The 18,340-nt window shown below is 48.0% G+C and overlaps 2 protein-coding genes across 6 annotated transcripts in view; one reads left to right on the forward strand and one right to left on the reverse strand.

Annotated features, from left to right (window-relative positions):
- TRAPPC2L (trafficking protein particle complex subunit 2L) overlaps positions 1 to 7,017 on the reverse strand; it is a 166,673-nt gene extending 159,656 nt beyond the window's left edge. Inside the window, exon 1 of the mRNA XM_069635745.1 lies at positions 6,767 to 7,017. Coding sequence (XP_069491846.1) covers positions 6,767 to 6,799 — 33 coding nt within the window. The 5' untranslated portion in view covers positions 6,800 to 7,017. The remainder of the gene's footprint in view (positions 1 to 6,766) is intronic.
- A 548-nt stretch (positions 7,018 to 7,565) lies between these two features.
- The window catches only part of GALNS (galactosamine (N-acetyl)-6-sulfatase), a 613,875-nt gene continuing 603,100 nt past the window's right edge, over positions 7,566 to 18,340 (forward strand). Inside the window, exon 1 of one of the 5 annotated variants that reach the window (XM_069635767.1) lies at positions 7,566 to 7,627. Coding sequence is in view for 1 of the 5 variants with exons in the window: in XM_069635758.1 (XP_069491859.1) it covers positions 7,739 to 7,870 (132 nt within the window). In the remaining 4 variants the exon portion in view is untranslated. Of the gene's footprint in view, positions 7,871 to 7,920; positions 8,035 to 17,934; positions 18,057 to 18,340 lie in introns of those variants that run through there. The other 4 variants (XM_069635758.1, XM_069635793.1, XM_069635784.1 and 1 more) reach the window with 4 other exon arrangements.

Consider the following 18,340-nt stretch of genomic DNA (forward strand, 5'->3'; position numbering starts at 1 on the left):
CATCAACTGATTCTGTGCGACGGAGGCCAGGTTCGGCGTCTGGAATACTTCCAGAAAGGCTTTTTCGAAGGCAGCAAAGTCATTCAAAATAGGACTGTTCGTGACCACAAACGGGGTTGCCCAAGCTAATGCGTTCCCAGTTAGATTCCCCAGGATATAGCCAATCTTGGCCCTATCGTTGTTAAAGTGGGTGGACCTGAAGAGGAAATGGATCCTACAGTGGTTACAAAACTCTGCCACCCGTCTAGGATCGCCGTCGAATTTGATGGGTGTTGTGTGAGCCAATGGTCCCTCTATCTGAGAAGAACTGGGTGCTCCTTGTGTTATCATTTGGCGTAATGTTTGATTCTCTTGATGCAGGGCGGTCATCTCAGCTCTGAGTGCCAGCAATTCGTTCCTCATTTCTTGCGATTCATCCATCTCCGAATCTGAAGGCAGGCGTCTCAATCTGTTAAGCTGATCGGCCCGAGAGGACCGCGTACCTGTAATCTTGGTGGTTGGTCTTGCTGAGGTCGCCAGTCTGGAGTCCAGGAACTGATGAATTAGCGGCACGAGGAATCAGCCCCTCCACCACCCAAAAGAGGAACTGGGTGAAGGTTGGACCGACCCCCAATGTCACGATAAGTACTCTCCAGATGAGCGTGACTCGAGGATTGATGGCTCAGGTTGGTGACACTGTAGTTCAGGTAGAGCCGATTGTAGATATCATGAATCTTCCGGAACCAATGTAACAGTGAGGTATTACAGTTGATAGAAAAGTCCGGTTGGTGCTGATAGTTCCAGAGGTTTGCAGGATTAGGTTCGGAGGTAGGCAAAACAGGAAGAGAGAGAACAGCTGGAGGCTAGCTGGTACTGGGCAGGTCCCGGGTAAGTCTGAAGATGGGCAGACCCAGTGCCGACAAGTCAGGGCTGGAGGCAGGCAGGCTCAGGACAGGCCCCAGGTAAGGCTGGAGGTAGGTTGGCTCAAGACAAGCCACAGGTATGGGCTGGAGACTGGCTGACCCAGGACAGGCCACAGGTAAGGCTGGAGGCAGGCTGGCTCAAGACAAGCCACAGGTATGGGCTGGAGACTGGCTGACCCAGGACAGGCCACAGTTAAGGGCTGGAGATGGGCTGACCCAGGACAGGCCACAGGTAAGGGCTGAAGGTAAGCTGACCCAGGACAGGCCACGGGTAAGGAATGGAGGTAAGCTGACCCAGGACAGGCCACAGGTAAGGCTGGAAGAAAGCTGGTCCAGGACAGGCCACAGGTAAGTAAGAGGCAGGAACAACGAGGCGAGCGAAGCGAACCGCGTTGAGACGCGACTCGCTGTGAATTGCGGCCTCTTTTATGGGCCGCCGGCGCCCGAAAGGCCTGGGACGCAAGCCGTTCCGTTTCCGGACGCCGGCGGACCCATAACGAGGCTTGAGAAGCAAGCCCCGCTAGGGAGATGAGTTCGGCCCACGGCGCATGCGCGGAGCCGAGAGAGAGGCCTTCCGCGCATGCGCCGAAGGCCGCCAGCCCTGTAGCCCGCCACTCCCCTCCCGGCGAGCCCCCGGAAGCAGATGCGCGGGTAGACTCGCCAGGAGGGGAAGAGAGCGGCAGACCCCCGTCTCCCGCGTGACATAACAATCATGCCTTGTTCTTTCGAGAGAGGGGCGCCTGCTATCTTTTTTGTACCTCTGACAAACTGGCCTGCTGCCTGCGCCAAATGTAACTATCCGTTCCAAGAAGCGGGCCAACATCCAAGCCTGCATTTCCATAGCCACTAACAACACAGCCGAACTTTTCAAAATCTGCAACTCATCAATCCAGCTGCAGTTTCCACCGCTCTCCTCTTTTCCCGGGCCCTCTGTACTGCTTTGGCCTCCAAACTCACAACATCTTGTCCTCACTCTCCCACACTCCCATCAAGACTCCCGCGCCTGCCCCCCTGGCTTCCTCTCCCCCCCCTGCACTCGCCTCCCTCCTGCCCAAAGCACTGGATGAAGTCTCTAGAGTGATAAAGGCCTCCTCCAAACAGGTGCTCCCCTGTTCCTCCAGAACCATTAAGGACATCTCATCTCACCCCAGCTCTTGCCGACTTCCGTAACCACTCCTTCACCACTGGCTCTTTGTCTCTATCCATCAAACACTCCCTTGTGCAGCCTCTCTTAAAAAAAGCTGTCTGCTGACCCGTTCTGCCCGGCTAACTAGCGCCATATCTCCACTACTCCCTTCCTGGGGAAACTCTTGGAGAAACTGGCCCTGCCCCACCACACTGATCTTGTTGGTTGCCTCCATGACCATCAATCTGAATTCCGAGCATCCAGAGGCACGGAAGCTGCTCTCCTGAACAGCCGTGAAACCATGCTTGCAAATCTCGACTCCAACTTCGCACTGTTATCTGTCTTTACCTTTCTTTGCCTTTGACACAGTCAGTCAACCATTCCATCCTCATGAAAACGGCTCTGACACCCTCATCATCACTGACCAGGCACTGGATTGGCTGACCTCTTCTCACTAACCGTCCTTCACAGTTGCAATTGGGCTCCTTCTCCTCCACCACCTCACTCCCTACCTGTGGCGTCCCCCAGGGCTTGAGCCTATCAACATGGCTCTTCAATATCCATCTTGCCCCTCTTGCTCCCCTGAATTCCTTCTTCTATCCTCATTTCCAGTGTTATGCTGATGACACACAGCTTTCCTTCAAACTTGCCTCTTCTACCTCCTCTTCTTCCTCTCTGATCTCTGTCTATCCGGCATTCAGGCATGGTGTGCAGCTAACGATCTCTGTGTTAGTGTCAATAAGACAGAGATCCTTCTGAATGGTACACCTGCACCCACTTTTCCTCCTACCCTCTTTACGCCCTCTACCCTCACCATCCTGTGAGACCAAAAACCTTGGGGTTATCTTCGATTCCGCTCTCTCCTTCATGGACCTTACTAAGAAGTCCCACTTCAGCTCCACCTCCTCAGAGTCATTCTTCCTTTCCTCTCCTTTCCCCAAAAGCTCAATGTCTCCCGAGCCCTGGTCTTCTCCAAGCTGGACTACTGCAACAACCTCTTTCTCAATCTCCCACTTTCCTCCCTACAATCCCCACCAGCTAATCCAGAACAGGGCTGCAAGATTTATCCTTGGCCTCAAACCCAGGGACTGTATCTCTCCAGCCCTAGAATCTCTCCACTGGCTGGAAGGATCAAAGTCAAGACCCTCTGCATTATCCACAAGGCCTTCTGGGGCCTGGGACCACGCCATCTCCAACTTTCCCTCCCTAAACACGCCCCTCCTAGAGCCCTACGGTCCCCTCACTCCAACTCTTTCATCGTCAAACGCTTCTCCAAGCAGAGACTGGGGGTAGATCTCTGGAACAGTCTCCCTGCCCCTCTCAGACTTGAGCCAGACCTCTTCAAATTCTGGAAACTGCTCAAACCTCTGCTGTTCTCTACATATTTCCCTTCCCTGCTGATCACCCCACTGCTGCTGTGACTGGTGGCCTGATCCTCATGAACCACAGAGGATTCCAGGCCCTTCTTCCCAGTCTATACCAGCACCCTCCTCCCCACTGCACAGCCCTTGCAGGCCACCACTTGGCGGCTCTGCATTCCACCCTCTGGAGTCGCCTGAACTAGCCTAAGGTTTTCCTCCTTGGCCCCCCTCACCACTTCCTGCCTGGGCCCTCAACCAGCACTTGCCCATTCCTCTGCCTGCCCCCCCTCCCTTTCTCCTCACTGCACTTGCACGTCTGAATGCAACAAGGCCCAGTAGGGCCATAACTGTATTATACTGTTTTTAACATTGTTATTTTCCCCGGTTCCCTTCCCGTTTAGCATTGAGGCGCTTTGAAACACTATTCAGTTGTATAAACACCTAACAAATGCTCAATAAAATTTAAAAAAATTAAAAATGTTTTAGGAGCTATATTTTGAAATGTGCCTTTATTTTCGCAGAATACAATATTTAAGCACTCTATTTTTTCAAGGGCATGTCAACAACACCCTGTTTTAAAAACGATAATATCACATACAACCGTTTTTAATGATAATCTGCCAGTAAGGTACTGCTCTGATTGCGATGTGCTGCTTGGTTGGCTTTTTCAGTTGCTATCTCATGGTGCACGCCTGGCTGCATTGTGCCATAATCCCACTTAACACCAAGTGGTGCTAGGGTTGGAGTGTCTTTGAGGTGTCAGTGGTCAGATCAAGCTATAAAAGCTGGACAAAAAGTTTTGCATGGATACTTACAAATAATGCAACCAACTGTTTGTGTTTCCAAAGTAAAACTAAAAACTAAAAAACTGTCGCATGTTGCCGGATGACCTGTTGCGCAAGATAGGATAACTAAAACCACTCTACCTGACACTAACTGACAACACAGCTCGACACACAAGTCTCTTACCGAAATACGGGTTAAACACTGTCGACACCAAGTTTCCCTAAAAACTACACTAACTCACCACAGATACATTAGCACAACTCTCTGCACACCGTGAACGTCACTCTGACAGACACCAGAGACAACCACACAATCAATTTACATTCGCAACCTGGAGCGCCCATTAACCACTGCGACAGACAATCACAAAACATCTAAATATTACACCCCACAGAGAGCCCTATGTTGTCTGAGCTCCACAAATCAACATTTCAACCTTGCCCTGCTCAATCTGCTTTTAAATTAATTCCCAAGCACCCCCCTTGCAGATGCTGAAGATACAAGAATTCATGCACATGGCAGAATATGTGTACTACAAGACTCAATAACACAGCATACCAGATCATAGCGAAGAGTTTCACTAAATCTCAGTACTCTGAATAGCCTGCACGCAACTTAGTTACTAGCAGCAACAGGTGGGCAATTAATGTTGGTGCCGTTACAGTCGATCTGCTTAACTAGAATCTCTGGTGTGCTGACTGGCTGGTTATGTATCTAACTGGCAAATAAAGTGATATGAGACTGAGGGAGTGCCAGTGTAACTAACAATTCTAGGTGACAGCATCTGGGGCCACTAAGAGAGGCACATGAGAGGAACACAATTCTGTCTCTAAAAATCATTAAAATGCCATAAGGGAGTTTTTTTCTTTTTTTAATAGTATGAACATAAATCATGTCTAATGAGGCCATTTTTTGCAGGTAAACAACAGGGAAATTAAATATATTTTATCAAGGGCACACACTTTAGTTAAGCAATCTAGCTGGAATTCTAAGCCACTATGCAATTTGGGTACATAACCCCATACCGTCTGAGCTCTACTTGATACCCATATTTAAATGTTGGCTTTCAAGGACTAGAACAGGGTTTGAAATTGAGGAGAGCTCTTTAGGTCCTGTTTTGAGCATACGAGAGCCTGGTTAGCTTGAAACCAAAAGCCAGCAGGAGATTCCTCTGGCTCCCCAGGCAAACGGGTGCCTTACAAACGTATACATTTGATACTTTAAAATATTTGAAAATGTCCATGAGGAAGAATTAGGAAACGTCTAGTACACATTTAAACATAATGAATCATGCACAACATGCAACAACTTAAAGTGTGCCTGTCCTGTAGAAGTTAGGTTTGTGGTGTGCTATGTACTCACTCCTGGTTCCACAGCCACAGCTCCTGTCTACCGGGTGATGATTGGCACACGGGAGCTGGTTTTAGCTCCGGCTTATTTTATCTTAATTTCGAACACTGCTACAATAAAACCATTGTAGAAAGTTGAATTGCAAAATACTCAAATTACAAGGCAAGGGAAACATGACAATATGTAAAATTGTATATAAACATGTTACACCAAAACAATCTAATTGCAGCTTTATTTTACACCTCCTGTAAGGCTGTGTCAGTGTGAACAATAATGCAAGCGTGAAAAATCTCGAGTTTTGCACAACTGCACTTTGAAGTACACACCAAAAGGTAATTGTGTAAAACGTACACCTGGGGATAGAGATTGTCACAAACTTTACATCTTGCTGTAAATCATGCTGTTAAAAGCATTTTACTAGCTACATAAAAGGAAACCCTTTTTGTAAGTCAACACAGTAGACATCCTAGATAGGAACACATCTTTAAAAGGGGAGCTTTATTGCGTTACTAATTTAGTCTTCAACGGAGGGGCAGATTTGGTAGGTAACTTCAGCTGTGTGGGGTCTTTCAGTTAGAAATATCCCAGTGTGCCAATTGTTTCAACATTGATGCATAAGAAAGTTGATGCCGATAGCAAACGAAATGGGCTGCACAAGTTATATTGCTAGCCCAGTGTTAAAGTCTTGGCCGCTCAGCCAGGACCCTCTTCATCGTCTGTGTTTTGTCCTGCTCTTAACAGCTCTGAGGGTGAGCAGATCCCTTCAGCGAAAGACCAGCATTTAGAGCGAAGGGCTAAAGTACAATTAGCCGAATGGTGTGGCTGCCCGCCCACCAGTTCTTGGGGGTAAGACAGCTTGGAGAGTACCATACACCCGGGGAAGTAACGTGAAAGCGAAACTAACAACAACACAGGGAGCCAAAATACATGCTACTATGTTGGAAGCAATCTCACAGGCAACACACGGGTCTGTATGATAGATGGGACGTATTTCTCCTCAGAAATAAACGACAGCGGGCGTAGGTAACTTAAAATACAGGTTTTCTATGATCCATTGAGTGGCTGCAGTTTGTAATGTCCTCCCAACCTGATTCATGTCCCACTCTCAACCATGTCCCGCAACAAATCACTCCATCATACCTCCAACCAGCCAGAGAGACCGACCACATATGCCCAGAAACCTCACCGCCCCGACAAACAGGATCCCCTATAAAGCTAGAAAAAGAACAAACGCTTCCAACCTCTTTTGCTATGACAGCTATGCAGACAGCCATCCTCTCGTCTACAGTAGACACGTCACTGGTTACGTACAATGACAGATGACGCAAAGCGTTAAGTCGCTCACTGTAGTCTACAGCGTGACGTCAGCGACGTATGAACTGGAAAGCCTAGGGTTACGTTTCATGGCTAATTTTAGCCGATGCGCGGATTGCTCTCTCATAATGCAGCTAATGTTCTTTTGCCCGGTTACCTCTGTTCTCCGCCGACAACCAGTTATTACAAAAAAATACGAGTATTCTGTATGTGTTACTTTATCGGTTTACTGCTGCAGCCCTGTATGCTACCTATTTTGACATACCCCTTCCAAGGTGGCCGCTCTGCGGTGAAATGTTTGCCACTGCTTTCAGATATATTTTTCCACACAGGGACGCAATAGTCGTGTGTCACAGTCTATGCTGGCAGTAAACGGAGCGGCCATCTTGTTAAGCAGTGTAATATTATTCAACAAGCCCAAATTAAGATACTTCGCGAAGTTCTCTAGCAAATTGATGAATCTTGTTTTAAGGATCATTGTAATCGGTGTTAAACACTTTATTTTCAAGCATATAATAAAAAGATTTTTTTTCGTCATATAAAAATGTTTACGGTTTCATGTGCTCGACTAATTTGTGTTGTCACATTGGACGTTATATCATGGCAGTTTTATATGCCTCGTTTTCGCTAATTAAATTTGTTGATACAGTATTCTTTTTCAAAGCCAGCCCAATGATTGAATATTCACGTGACTCAGCGGCAGATGAACGTGACCTGGCAAGATTACAGATGTGTCACAAGGGATGTGTTAAAAGGAAAGGGGCTACACTAAAAGTGTCACGTGAAAGGTACAGGCGGCTAATTAAAAAGAAAAGGACAGGAAGGGGACCGTACGCTGTCATTTTTAGTGTTGTTTGTCACAGGAGCGCACAACGCTCAGATTAGGATTACTATTTATTATGTCTACACCTGGGAACTATTGGACAACTCTGGTTATTTTTTGCTACTGTTTTTGGGGACCATCTGCGAGAGCTTATACCCCAGGGCACAATGGGACTTCTCCGAATATAATCATCCTGCTCATGGACGATGTGAGTACTACTTGGATTATTGGCGAATAGAATGTACCAATGGGAGCGCTGCTGCTATTTAGGAATGGGAACTTCACGGTCTGGTCCCGTGCCTCAGGGATTTCATTTAAATCAAATTTCGACAGAAAAAAACACGTTTCTCTGTCGCTCAAACACCCTCATAGGTATGTTGAAAATATGGTAGTGGGTCTTATTTAAAGCTGTGGTATCTGCACGAACATATTTAATTTGAAGTGCATTATGTATGTCGTGCCAATGATAATTCATGTAATTTATCTGTTTCTGTTGCTAAAGCAGGGATTCGAACCCTTGCCATACACACGAGTCAGTGAGTTTAGTGTGAAACTGGTGCAGGCGAAGCCGCGCAACCCTTTTATTGAAAGCATCCCTTTTATTGAAAATTCTAAAGGACATTACTCCGCAAATTTCTGTATGGCTGGCAGAAGCAGGTAATGATTCTTGCCAATCTGGAGCCATCTCGTCCGAACTTAAACAAGCTATTGTTATTCTGTTTTTGAAAACACCTTCTTTGAATCCCTCTCTGCCTGCAAACTTTCGCAGTATAAAGGTACTGGTATCTCTTGTTTCACCTCTTCTCACTTCTTTTTTGGAGCACTCCTATTTTCTGAGCTTGTTCAGTCTAGCTTTCGTCCAGGTCGGGGTGGGGGAGGGGGACAGTGTTTTGGTTTTAGTACATGACCATCTTTGTCTATTGGCTGATGGAGGCGGAGTGGGAGCTCCAATTTTGTTGGATTTATCAACTGCGTTCGATACAGTGGACCATCAGATATTATTACATCGGCTGGCCTGTTGGTTCACATTTTGGCTTGGTTTGCCTCTTTCTTGGCTGACCGTAGCCAAACTCTGATGCTCGCTTCTTATCTTTTGGCCGCCTCTGTCTTGTTGTGTGGGGTCCCACAGGGATCTGCCGTGCCTTGTCCCCTGCTCTTTTTAACATCTACATTCAGCCCCTTGTCTTGCTCATCCGCTCTCACGGCTTTAGGTGCTACTCCTATGCTGATGATATGCAAATCATTGTCCAGTTGGCTTCCATCCAACCGGGCCTAGCATCTCAGCGTAGGGGGGTGCCTGTTGGCCTTGAGTAATTAGATGGGTGACAACTGACTGAAGCTAAATGGAGACAAGACGGAGGTGCTGGTGGTGTACCCACCACATGGCCCTCATTCAGTCACTTCCCTCTCCCCCCGGCCTTGACCTGGTCTTCTGCCTTTTGGCCTAAAAAACTTGGCCCTTGCCCTTCCCCGGGGCTGGAGGTAAGAAATCTGGGAGTGGTGTTTTCAGCATCTTTGTCTATGGACACTCAAGTAGGGACCATTTGTAAGGCTGTTTTTTTCCAACTTTGAGTCCTTCGTAAGTTTTTGCCACTTCTCCCTAGCTGGCATAGCCCCATGGTTATGGCCTCTTTAGTTGTAAGTCGGCTTGACCATTGTAACTCTCTTTTTATGGCTCAACCGCTGTATCTTCTCCACCGCTTGCAGCTCCTCCAGAACTATGCGGTTCATATATGTACTGGTGCGCCAAATTGTGCTCACATCTCTCCTGTTCTCCGGACTTTGCATTGGCTTCCTGTCCTTCAGCGGGTCAGTTTTAAATCGCTGATGATAGTTCACTGAGCTTTCTACGGATCTGGCACGGAATATTTACAGGAAAAGTTCTGTCCTTATGTACCGTCTCACGAATTACGCTCCAAAAACTCTTGTCTTCTACCAGTTTGAGCAGGTGGGTGGCTGCTGCTTCTCTCTGGCGGCCGCTAAATTATGGAGCTCGCTGCCTGTTTCTCTTCAGGCTACTGAAAATCTCTTGGACTTTCATCGGCTTCTAAAAACATATTTATTTTAATAGTTCTGTTTTCCTCAACTAGTTTTTTTAAAACTCCCTGTATCATTTTTAGCACCAAGATGCTTTGGCGTGTGTGCGCAGCTTTACAAATACAATTAACTTAACATGATGTGTGCACAACACGTGACCTTGCACAAGCTCAGGACGGTCATAAGTCACAACATCCCATGCCAAGGGTAAAGCATTAAAGGAATGACATGAAGCAACATGTGCCAAACACGTGCAACACCATTTATATACACATTTTTGCTCAGGCAGGTGATCATGGGGCGGCCAATTCATTAGGGAAACTTTAATATACAGGGGAGGGAGGAATTCCCACAAGCAACACAGTGCAGTAACTGGGTCCACTTTAAGCACTTAGGGTATTACCTGCAGAGTGAGTAGGGTCAGAGGGAAGAATAGAGAGAGAGAGAGAGAGAGAGAGAGAGTCGCATCGGTTGCAAAAGAGTCCTGTTGGGACTAATGGGCATCAAACTGGGCACTGTTGAGACTTTCTTAGACATTCACAACCTTCGGGACCCCCTACAAGTCGGTTTCCGCTCTTGACACTACACCGAAACTGCTCTCATGAATGTGTCCTACTTCATCGCCTCTGCTAAGCACTCCAACATATCCTCTTTTCTAATTCTCCTTGACCTGTCTTCTGCCTTTGACACTGTCAATCACTCTGATCTCAATAATACTCTCTTCTTGGGATTAGCAATCAAGTCCATACCTTGATTGAATCCTACATTGCACCTCGCCAATTCTCTGTCTCTTGGAGCAACAACACCTCTCAACTCACTCCTCTAACTGTCAGGGTTGCGGACAGCTCTCTCTTGGGTCCGCTCCTCTTTAGACTCTACTCCTCAGCTCTTGGGGCACTAATCTTTCTTTGGGTTCTGGTTCCAACTCTTCACGGATGGCCCCCATATCTTCTTCTCTTTTCCAGAATTCTCCTCTAATCTCTCTATCGAAGTTTCAAACTGTCTCTCTGCCATTAAATATTGGATGGCTTTGCACTCTGATGTTAATCTCTACCAAAAGAAAGGTGCTCTACTTCCCTTCCAAAAGTTTTATCATCTCTTCCTTTGCCTACACATTTCCCACCTGACACTCTCCCGAACTCTTCGTTAGCTAGAAATCTCAGCTTCATCTATGACCCTTCTCACACCTTCTCTACTTTCATCTCCAAACCTTAAACAGCAGCTTGCCTCAGCCTCCTAAATATTAGGAAAATCAGACACCTCCTTCCTTTCAACACTGCCAAAAATCTCTTTAACGCTCTTGCCTTCTCTAAACTGGACTACTGTGCCAGCATCCTCTTTGGTGTCCCCAATTATGCTTTCTATCCTCTAACGAGATCAAACATTTCGCTTCCAGGACTCTTTGAACTCCCTCACTTCACACCTACATCCTCGTACCATCACCCTGATGGATGGCTGACGATGCAAAACAGGGCCAGATTTACATTTCCTCTCTCTGTTCCACAGATTTGTAAACAAGAAGGCACACCTGTTTCTATCCCCCTCTACAAGCCTTCTTGTAATCTCTGCTCTGCTTCCTGAACTACCCTTGTGACTCCTGTCCCTCCCTGTGCTTCCTCTCGCTTCCGCTCCTTCTCTCTTCTTGCTCCACTTACATAGAATTCTCTCTCCCCCCGACAGCCGAGAAACAGTCCACATGGATTTGTTCAAAAACCCAACTAAAAGCCTACCTCCTCTCCTCCGCGTTACCCTCTTAACCTACCTCTCATCTGCCTGCTAGCCAACATTTTTCCCCATTCTCTAACCTGCCTCTGTCCCTCACTTCCTCTGCCTCCACTCGAGCACTTCACCCACCATGGTCACCTTCCAATCGCTGCTGGCCGTAGCGCCTACCTGCACTTAAAAATCTCCAGTGTTCATTGTCCCTAATCTCTCTGCGCTTTTTTTCCCAGTCTGTAGCTCACCAGTCATTAAGCTAGTTGCTCTGGCCCACCCATCTCTGGTATTCATATTCGTTTTTCAGGTTGGACCTCTACCCGGAGAAAGGCCATGGGCGAATGTATGGACTATGCTTGAATTGTGTTGAAATGGTCTCCTGATTCATGGCTATACAGCATGATATCTTCAGTTGGAGAGGGGATTGCGCTTTGTGCTACAGTAGTGGCGTGGGATCATTAGGCACTACAGGACTCAAACTAGGGCTAGGTGGTGGCGGCGGCGGATCTGTACACCAGACTCTTGATTTGAAACACATGACATACTGTTGTGCTTTACAGAGCCATAAAGTGGAACCGTCCATGCACTGGATCCAAAATCGACTTGCCTTCTAAAATGTGTTAGTCCTTTCTGAGTATTACATGTTCCAGAATGACCTTTTGTGCTAGATTATGCACATCCCCACCCCTTACTGAAATATAACTGTATTGTAGGCTTGAACCAGTGGATGTCTCTAAAGTACCAGGCAGTGTGCAGCCTGGAAGTGAAAAATCTAAATTGAAGTGTGTGCTAAGTAAACGACTAACGAAAGAAAATGCTAATTTATGTCATAAATCAGCAACGTGTCCAGCTCTCTAGGCTCTTTCTTTGCATTTGTGTGAAAGGGTGAGAGTGCACGCTGCCATGGGAGTTTTAAATTCTGAAGAGTGGGTGAGGCACTTGGGAGAAAGTTTCACCCTATTTATTCAACCAATAGTATATTGAGAAGCAATTCCCTCCCCAAACCAAGATGGAGGGAAGGAATCTGAATGAGGGCCGGCTTGAAATGTGTAGGACGCTGGCAAACATTCTGTAACTTGCCTTTCAACCTGGAATCCATAAGGGTAGGTCAAGAGGCACACTGTACCACCACCCCTAGCCTCTGGTTCAACGAAAAACAATTGACATTCACCAGCATGGGAAGTCTACACAACCTTTTCTTGTGGAAACGTCAGTCACGTTTTGTTTCACAGCGCAGTGCTCTGCCTGGTGATTAGTGTCTCCCAATTATACACAACTCAACAGGCACCAATGGAGGCACCGCAGTCCACCATGGCTCAGTCGGGAGAGCTCGGGACAGATTTAGTACTGTAGTACGGGTTTAGGACTTAAAGCCTAGCAGTTCTTTAAGTGGACCCTCCGACTGGAGAAGAAAATGCGGCCAGCTCCTGTAACCTTCATTCCCTCTACTCACCTCAGTGGTTCAGGGAATCTACAGGTTATTCAGCAATTCACTGGGTTGAGCTCAGCATTCTGCAGGATCTGGAAATTCAGCTATAACCTTGATCTTCACTCTGTGGAAGAGTACAGGTAAACTATGTCCAGGGAAGGGGCAAGTGGAATTGGCAAAGAGTGTATTTGAATCTCCCCCAGTAGATTTCTGATCATGGAGAAGATGCAACTTGTGTTTTTTTTTTTTTTCTTCCCCCACCTCCCCTCCTCAGTGGTGAGTTTAATGCAGCATTGATCTTGGCTGTTGACGGAAAACACCCACCGGATTCTGCGGGGCTCAGCAGCTCCTACAGAATTCCACGTCCTAAATGTGCAGCCTTCCCGTGAGCTGCTACATCCATAATGTGAGGGCGGTGAAATGGTGGATCTGGGCATAAATGCCACGCAGGCTATGCCTTGCAGGGGCAGCAAAGCCGTACTGCTGTGATCCACTCCTCTCAGACTATGGGAGATGTCCACCATTAGCAGATGGGGTGACTTGGCACCAGTGGAAGGAGTGACTGGCGCCTATCAGCCTCTCAAGGCGGGAGACTTGCAAACAATTGTTTCAATGGTCGTCTCTTTGGAGCAGTAGAATCTTGAGTGGTGCAATCTGGGTGGCCCAGAGCGGGCTTCAGGCCATGCCTTTACTACACAACTATATATGTGCACTTATGCAACTATGGTTTGACCACATTCCTAATAAAGTGGTTTGTATGTGTGCTTAGTTATCATGCAATGACGGGAGTGTCACTGCGCCATTGCCTTAAACTTTGGATACATGTCTCCCCCCCCAGAATTGTACAGATGGTTACACAATCTATCGCTCTTGGGGGTGGGAAAATGAGGCTGGATTCGGGTGTGCCCGGGAATGCAAAATCTGCGTTTGTCCCCTGGCAGAGGCACTGATTAACCCTTGAACGAGCCTCCCAGATATAATTCACTGTTTTCATTCAACAATCTCATTGAAATAAACATTAGCAAATTAATTTAAAGAATGCATCCGAAATGTATTGATGTATCTGTACCCATTGCAGGATCTTTTAGCCATCATATAGAGCCTTGCAGAATGGCAGGCTTGATTGTAGGTACCATTTCATTTAATGGTATTGCACTGGTAATTTCTCAGCAAAGTGTAGATGCTTCCAGCTATCATTTTGCGAAATTATTTTTTATTTTTTAAATAAGACAGTGGCGGTAGTATTTGGGCATTTCTCCTTTAATATAGTGCCCCTCTCCAGCTCATTATGACACAATAGTGTTTGCAGAAAGCCTACCCGCTGCCTGGTAACTGCCTCTGCCCCAGGCCCCGGGCCGCATGAAATGCGGGCCGATGGAGGGCCTGGGAGTTTAGGTGCGGGGTGGGGGGAAACGGCGCAAAAGCAGTAGGGAGGGGCGTCCGAACGGCGCCACTAGAAACAAAAGCCCAGGAAAGGGCAGGAAACGGCACCTGGGGAAGGTGCGAAATATAACAGCAAGAGGCCGGGGGGAAACCCGGCCCCCAAGAAGGAACAAAAGGCCTGGTGTGTATAAGTAAGCCAGGAAAAGGAAAGGCGGCACAAACCAGGTAAAGAGCTCACCTCTCTCGGGTAGGCTCTTAGACCGAATTAAGAGGATTATCCAGGCACTAAGTGCAGTGGCTACGAGTTCGCCCAGCCTTGCTGGAGCAGGAGCGACGCAGAAGTACCAGCCAGAGGACAGATGAGGAGACTGGGCAGTGCGCCGGACCACGAGGACACAAGTGAACAGAGCACTGTCGCCGCGGACAGGCGAGACAGGCGAGAAAGATCGGTAGAAGAAGACCAGGAGAAGCAGAGGGCGCACGGCGTGCACGAGCAGGAAGGCGTGGCTGACAGAATTCAGACGAGAAGGATGGCGGAAGGAAGAGCAAAAAGGGCCCAAGAATTCTCAGAATGGGCAAAGAAGGCAGAGAAAGAATATGGGGCACAATGGGTGCTGGAGATAATGCAGAAGGAAGAAAGGGCGAAGGCAATGTCACCCTTGCTGTTCATAGAGCCCAGCAGCAGCGAAGGAGAAGACTAGGTACCGCAAGGACAGAAGAGGGGGAGATCGGAGGAACAGACCGAGGCACCTACCAAGAGGAGGAAAAGAAAAGAGAAAAACAAAGGTACTGTGAATAATGATGTGGGGAATAAAATCGTAAAAATGTTAAATAATTGCGTCACGGTTTCGGGTAAGTCGCCCAGAACCAATGGCAAGAGGAGCAGATGTGATAAGGGATCCAGGGAGGAGCAGCAAGGGAATTCTTCAACTGAAGAGAGCAGTGAGGATGAAGAAAGGGATCATTTAAGGGCTTGGGTAAAATGGAGAGGGGTGGTGATCAGGGAGAAACAGAGAGGGGCCGGGGGGGCAGGGGCAGAACCCAGGGAAACCCCGGTCCCGGCCCCAAAGGGGGCACCAATAGTCCCGGCGCCGCAAGGTGCACCAGTAGGGCCAAACACGGGGGGGCACCGCAAGGACCCAACCCACAACCGGTGGTGCCAACCGGGACACCAGCGGCACCAGCGGCAGGGGACCCACTGCCGGGGGCAGTACTACCAGTGGCAGCGGCGGAAGTTGGGGGACCACTCATGACGAAATATGTCAGACCAACCATGGGTAAAGATGCACAGGGCAGGTCAATGAAGGCAATGGCTTGGTATATAAATGACAAAGTAAAGGAGAAAATATGGAGGAAGGAATTGGTTGATATTTTCACATTGTTATTGTCAAAAGAGGGGGATGAATGTGGCACTAGATGACATTAAGGAGGATGAGAAAAGCTTACTGAAAAAGGGGCCAGTATTAAGGAATTTTGACAACTGGATGGCGGCCTTTACCATAATGTCTACAATTATATTACAGAAATTCCCAGAAGACGGGTTCGCATTAGTTGCGTTTCAGCAGAGGGTGCTGAAGGTACACACAGCATTTGAGGGAGACGCATGGCTGGAGTACGATCACGAGTTCAGAAAGGAGATGGACTGCTTTCCGGATATGGGATGGGATGGGATGAGGAGAATTTTAATCTCTACATATTTAATGTGCTGAAGGAGAAATGGGATTCCAAGGAGCAAAGCGCAGGAGGGCAGCAGAGAAGGCAGTATTGGCAGAATGAGTACAAAGCAGATTATAGATACAATAACAGAAGATATGAATACAGCTATGACAGAAATAGAGACCAACATTTTCGGAGCAGGAACTATGGGTCGCAGAGAGGATAGCAGAGCAGCCTGCCCCCAACCACGCAGGGGCTGGAGGGGCGGTGGGAGCACAAGGGCAACACGGGCAGAACCAGGACAATGTCGGAATTTTGAGAAGGGAGTACCCTGTAGCTGGGGATGGAAGTGCAAGTTCAGCCACAAGTGCGAGAGATGTAAGGGTGACCACAGCAGCTCCAAGTGCACAAGGGCCGCAGCGCCAAGCGGCAGAAGCGATGAGAAGCGATGAGAAGCGAATATAAGAGCTGGGACGGGAAGGGGGCCACACCAGTAAAAATTGAGAGGATGGAAGTGTGGCTCCAAAAATACACAGACCAAAAAGCAGCAGATGCGATCAGTCAAGGCTTTAGAGAAGGTTTTAACATCCCGTTTACCGGGCAAGGAGCGCAGGACATTCCCAGAAATCTGAAGTCTGCAACCGAGAACAGAGATATAGTGACCAGTAAAATCCGAAAAGAGGTAGAACTGGGTAGGCTGGAGGGACCTTTTACAGCCTTACCGTTTGAAGAATTTATATGCTCTATACTGGGGCTGGTGCCGAAAAAGGAAGAAGGGGAATACAGGCTGATACACCATCTATCCTACCCCCCCAGGGGCCTCAGTGAATGACGGCATTGCCCAGAGCGATGCAACAGTATCATATTCAGACTTCAAGGAGGCAGTAGAACTAGTCAGGAAAGCAGGAAAAGGGGCATGGATGGCGAAAGCAGACATTAAATCAGCATTCCGGCTGTTGCCAGTCAACAGCAGATCTCAAAGGTGGTTGTGTATGCATTGGGAGGGGGAATACTTCGACAAATGTCTCCCTCTGGGGTGCGCCATCTTATGTGCATATTTTGAGAGGGTAAATTCATTTTTGCAGTAGGCAGTCACGGAAGAGATGAGGGAGGCCATGATGGTACATTACCTGGATGACTTTTTATTCGTAGGGCCCAAAGGTTCAAAGCTATGCAAAGCAACCCTGGATAAATTTGTGGAGATAACGAGCGAGTGGGGTTTTCCGCTGGCGGGGGAGAAAACAATGGGCCCAACGCAGATTATCCAATTCCTAGGAATAGAAATTGACTCAAGCATGGGAGTGTGCCGGATCCCGGATGACAAGGTGACGGATCTGCGGAAAACAATAAAGGAACTACAAGGAAGAAACAAAGTGACAGTGAGAGAATTGCAAGCGCTGGCAGGAAAGCTGAACTTTGCAGGAAGAGTCATACCACAGGGGAAGGTGTTCCAGAGAGGCATTGGGCTAAAATCAAGAGGGGCTACAATGGGGCACCACAGAGTCAGGCTAGGGGGAGGAATCAAGAAAGATCTGGAAGTGTGGGCAGAATTCCTGAGGTACTTCAATGGGTCAGTGATATGGCGCTCACCTGTAAACGAAGACTGTATGTTCACCGATGCAGCAGGTGGCCTTGGGTTTGGCGCAATACTGGGGAGACAGTGGTGTGCAGGCACATGGCCAAAAACGTGGCAGGTGGTGGAATGGACAAAAAACATAACGCTGCTGGAGCTCTTCCCAATATGGGTCGCGTTATGCGCATGGGGGGGGGAGAGCTAGGAAACAAGGAGTTGGCAGTATGGTCGGATAACATGGCGGTGGTGCACGTGTTAAATAAAGGAAGTGTGTCATGCATAATAGTGTTGGAATTAATGCGGGCAATCACTCTGGAAAGCCTAAAAATGAATACATGCATAATGGCGAGGCACATCGCTGGGGAAGCAAACGTGGTGGCTGATGCAATCTCTCGCTTTCAGTGGGAGAGATTCAGTGTGCTGAGACCGGACGCCGACGAGGAAAGAACGCCCACGCCGTGGAAGGCATGGGTCCCGTTGGAGGCACTGGAAAGGAAAGCATGGTTGGCTACAAGGTCGACTCTAAAGACGTGGGAGAAGCACGGAGAACGGAACGGGTCATTGACAAACTGACCAGGAACGCCCTAACGTACAAAACGGGTAAGCAGTATGAAAAGCATGTAAAAGATGTGTTGGTGGAAACAGGTGTGCAAGAGGTGGAAAAAATTTCAACCGAAAAAATGTGTGAATTTCTCGAAGGGACATTTGCCAAAGGGGGAAAAAGAAAAGCTGGGCAGCAGCGCACCTAGTGGCGGTAGCATATACCACAAAAGTGGCGGGCATACCGGACCCAACCGACAGAGCTACAATAAAATATGCTATGAGAGGATGGGCTAAATTAGAGGGGAAGAAACTAGATAGCAGAAGGCCGGTGAACTTTGGGA

Source organism: Ambystoma mexicanum, chromosome 1q (assembly GCF_040938575.1).
Source record: "Ambystoma mexicanum isolate Mex_15411 chromosome 1q, UKY_AmexF1_1, whole genome shotgun sequence".
In the NCBI taxonomy this organism is placed as follows: domain Eukaryota; kingdom Metazoa; phylum Chordata; class Amphibia; order Caudata; family Ambystomatidae; genus Ambystoma; species Ambystoma mexicanum.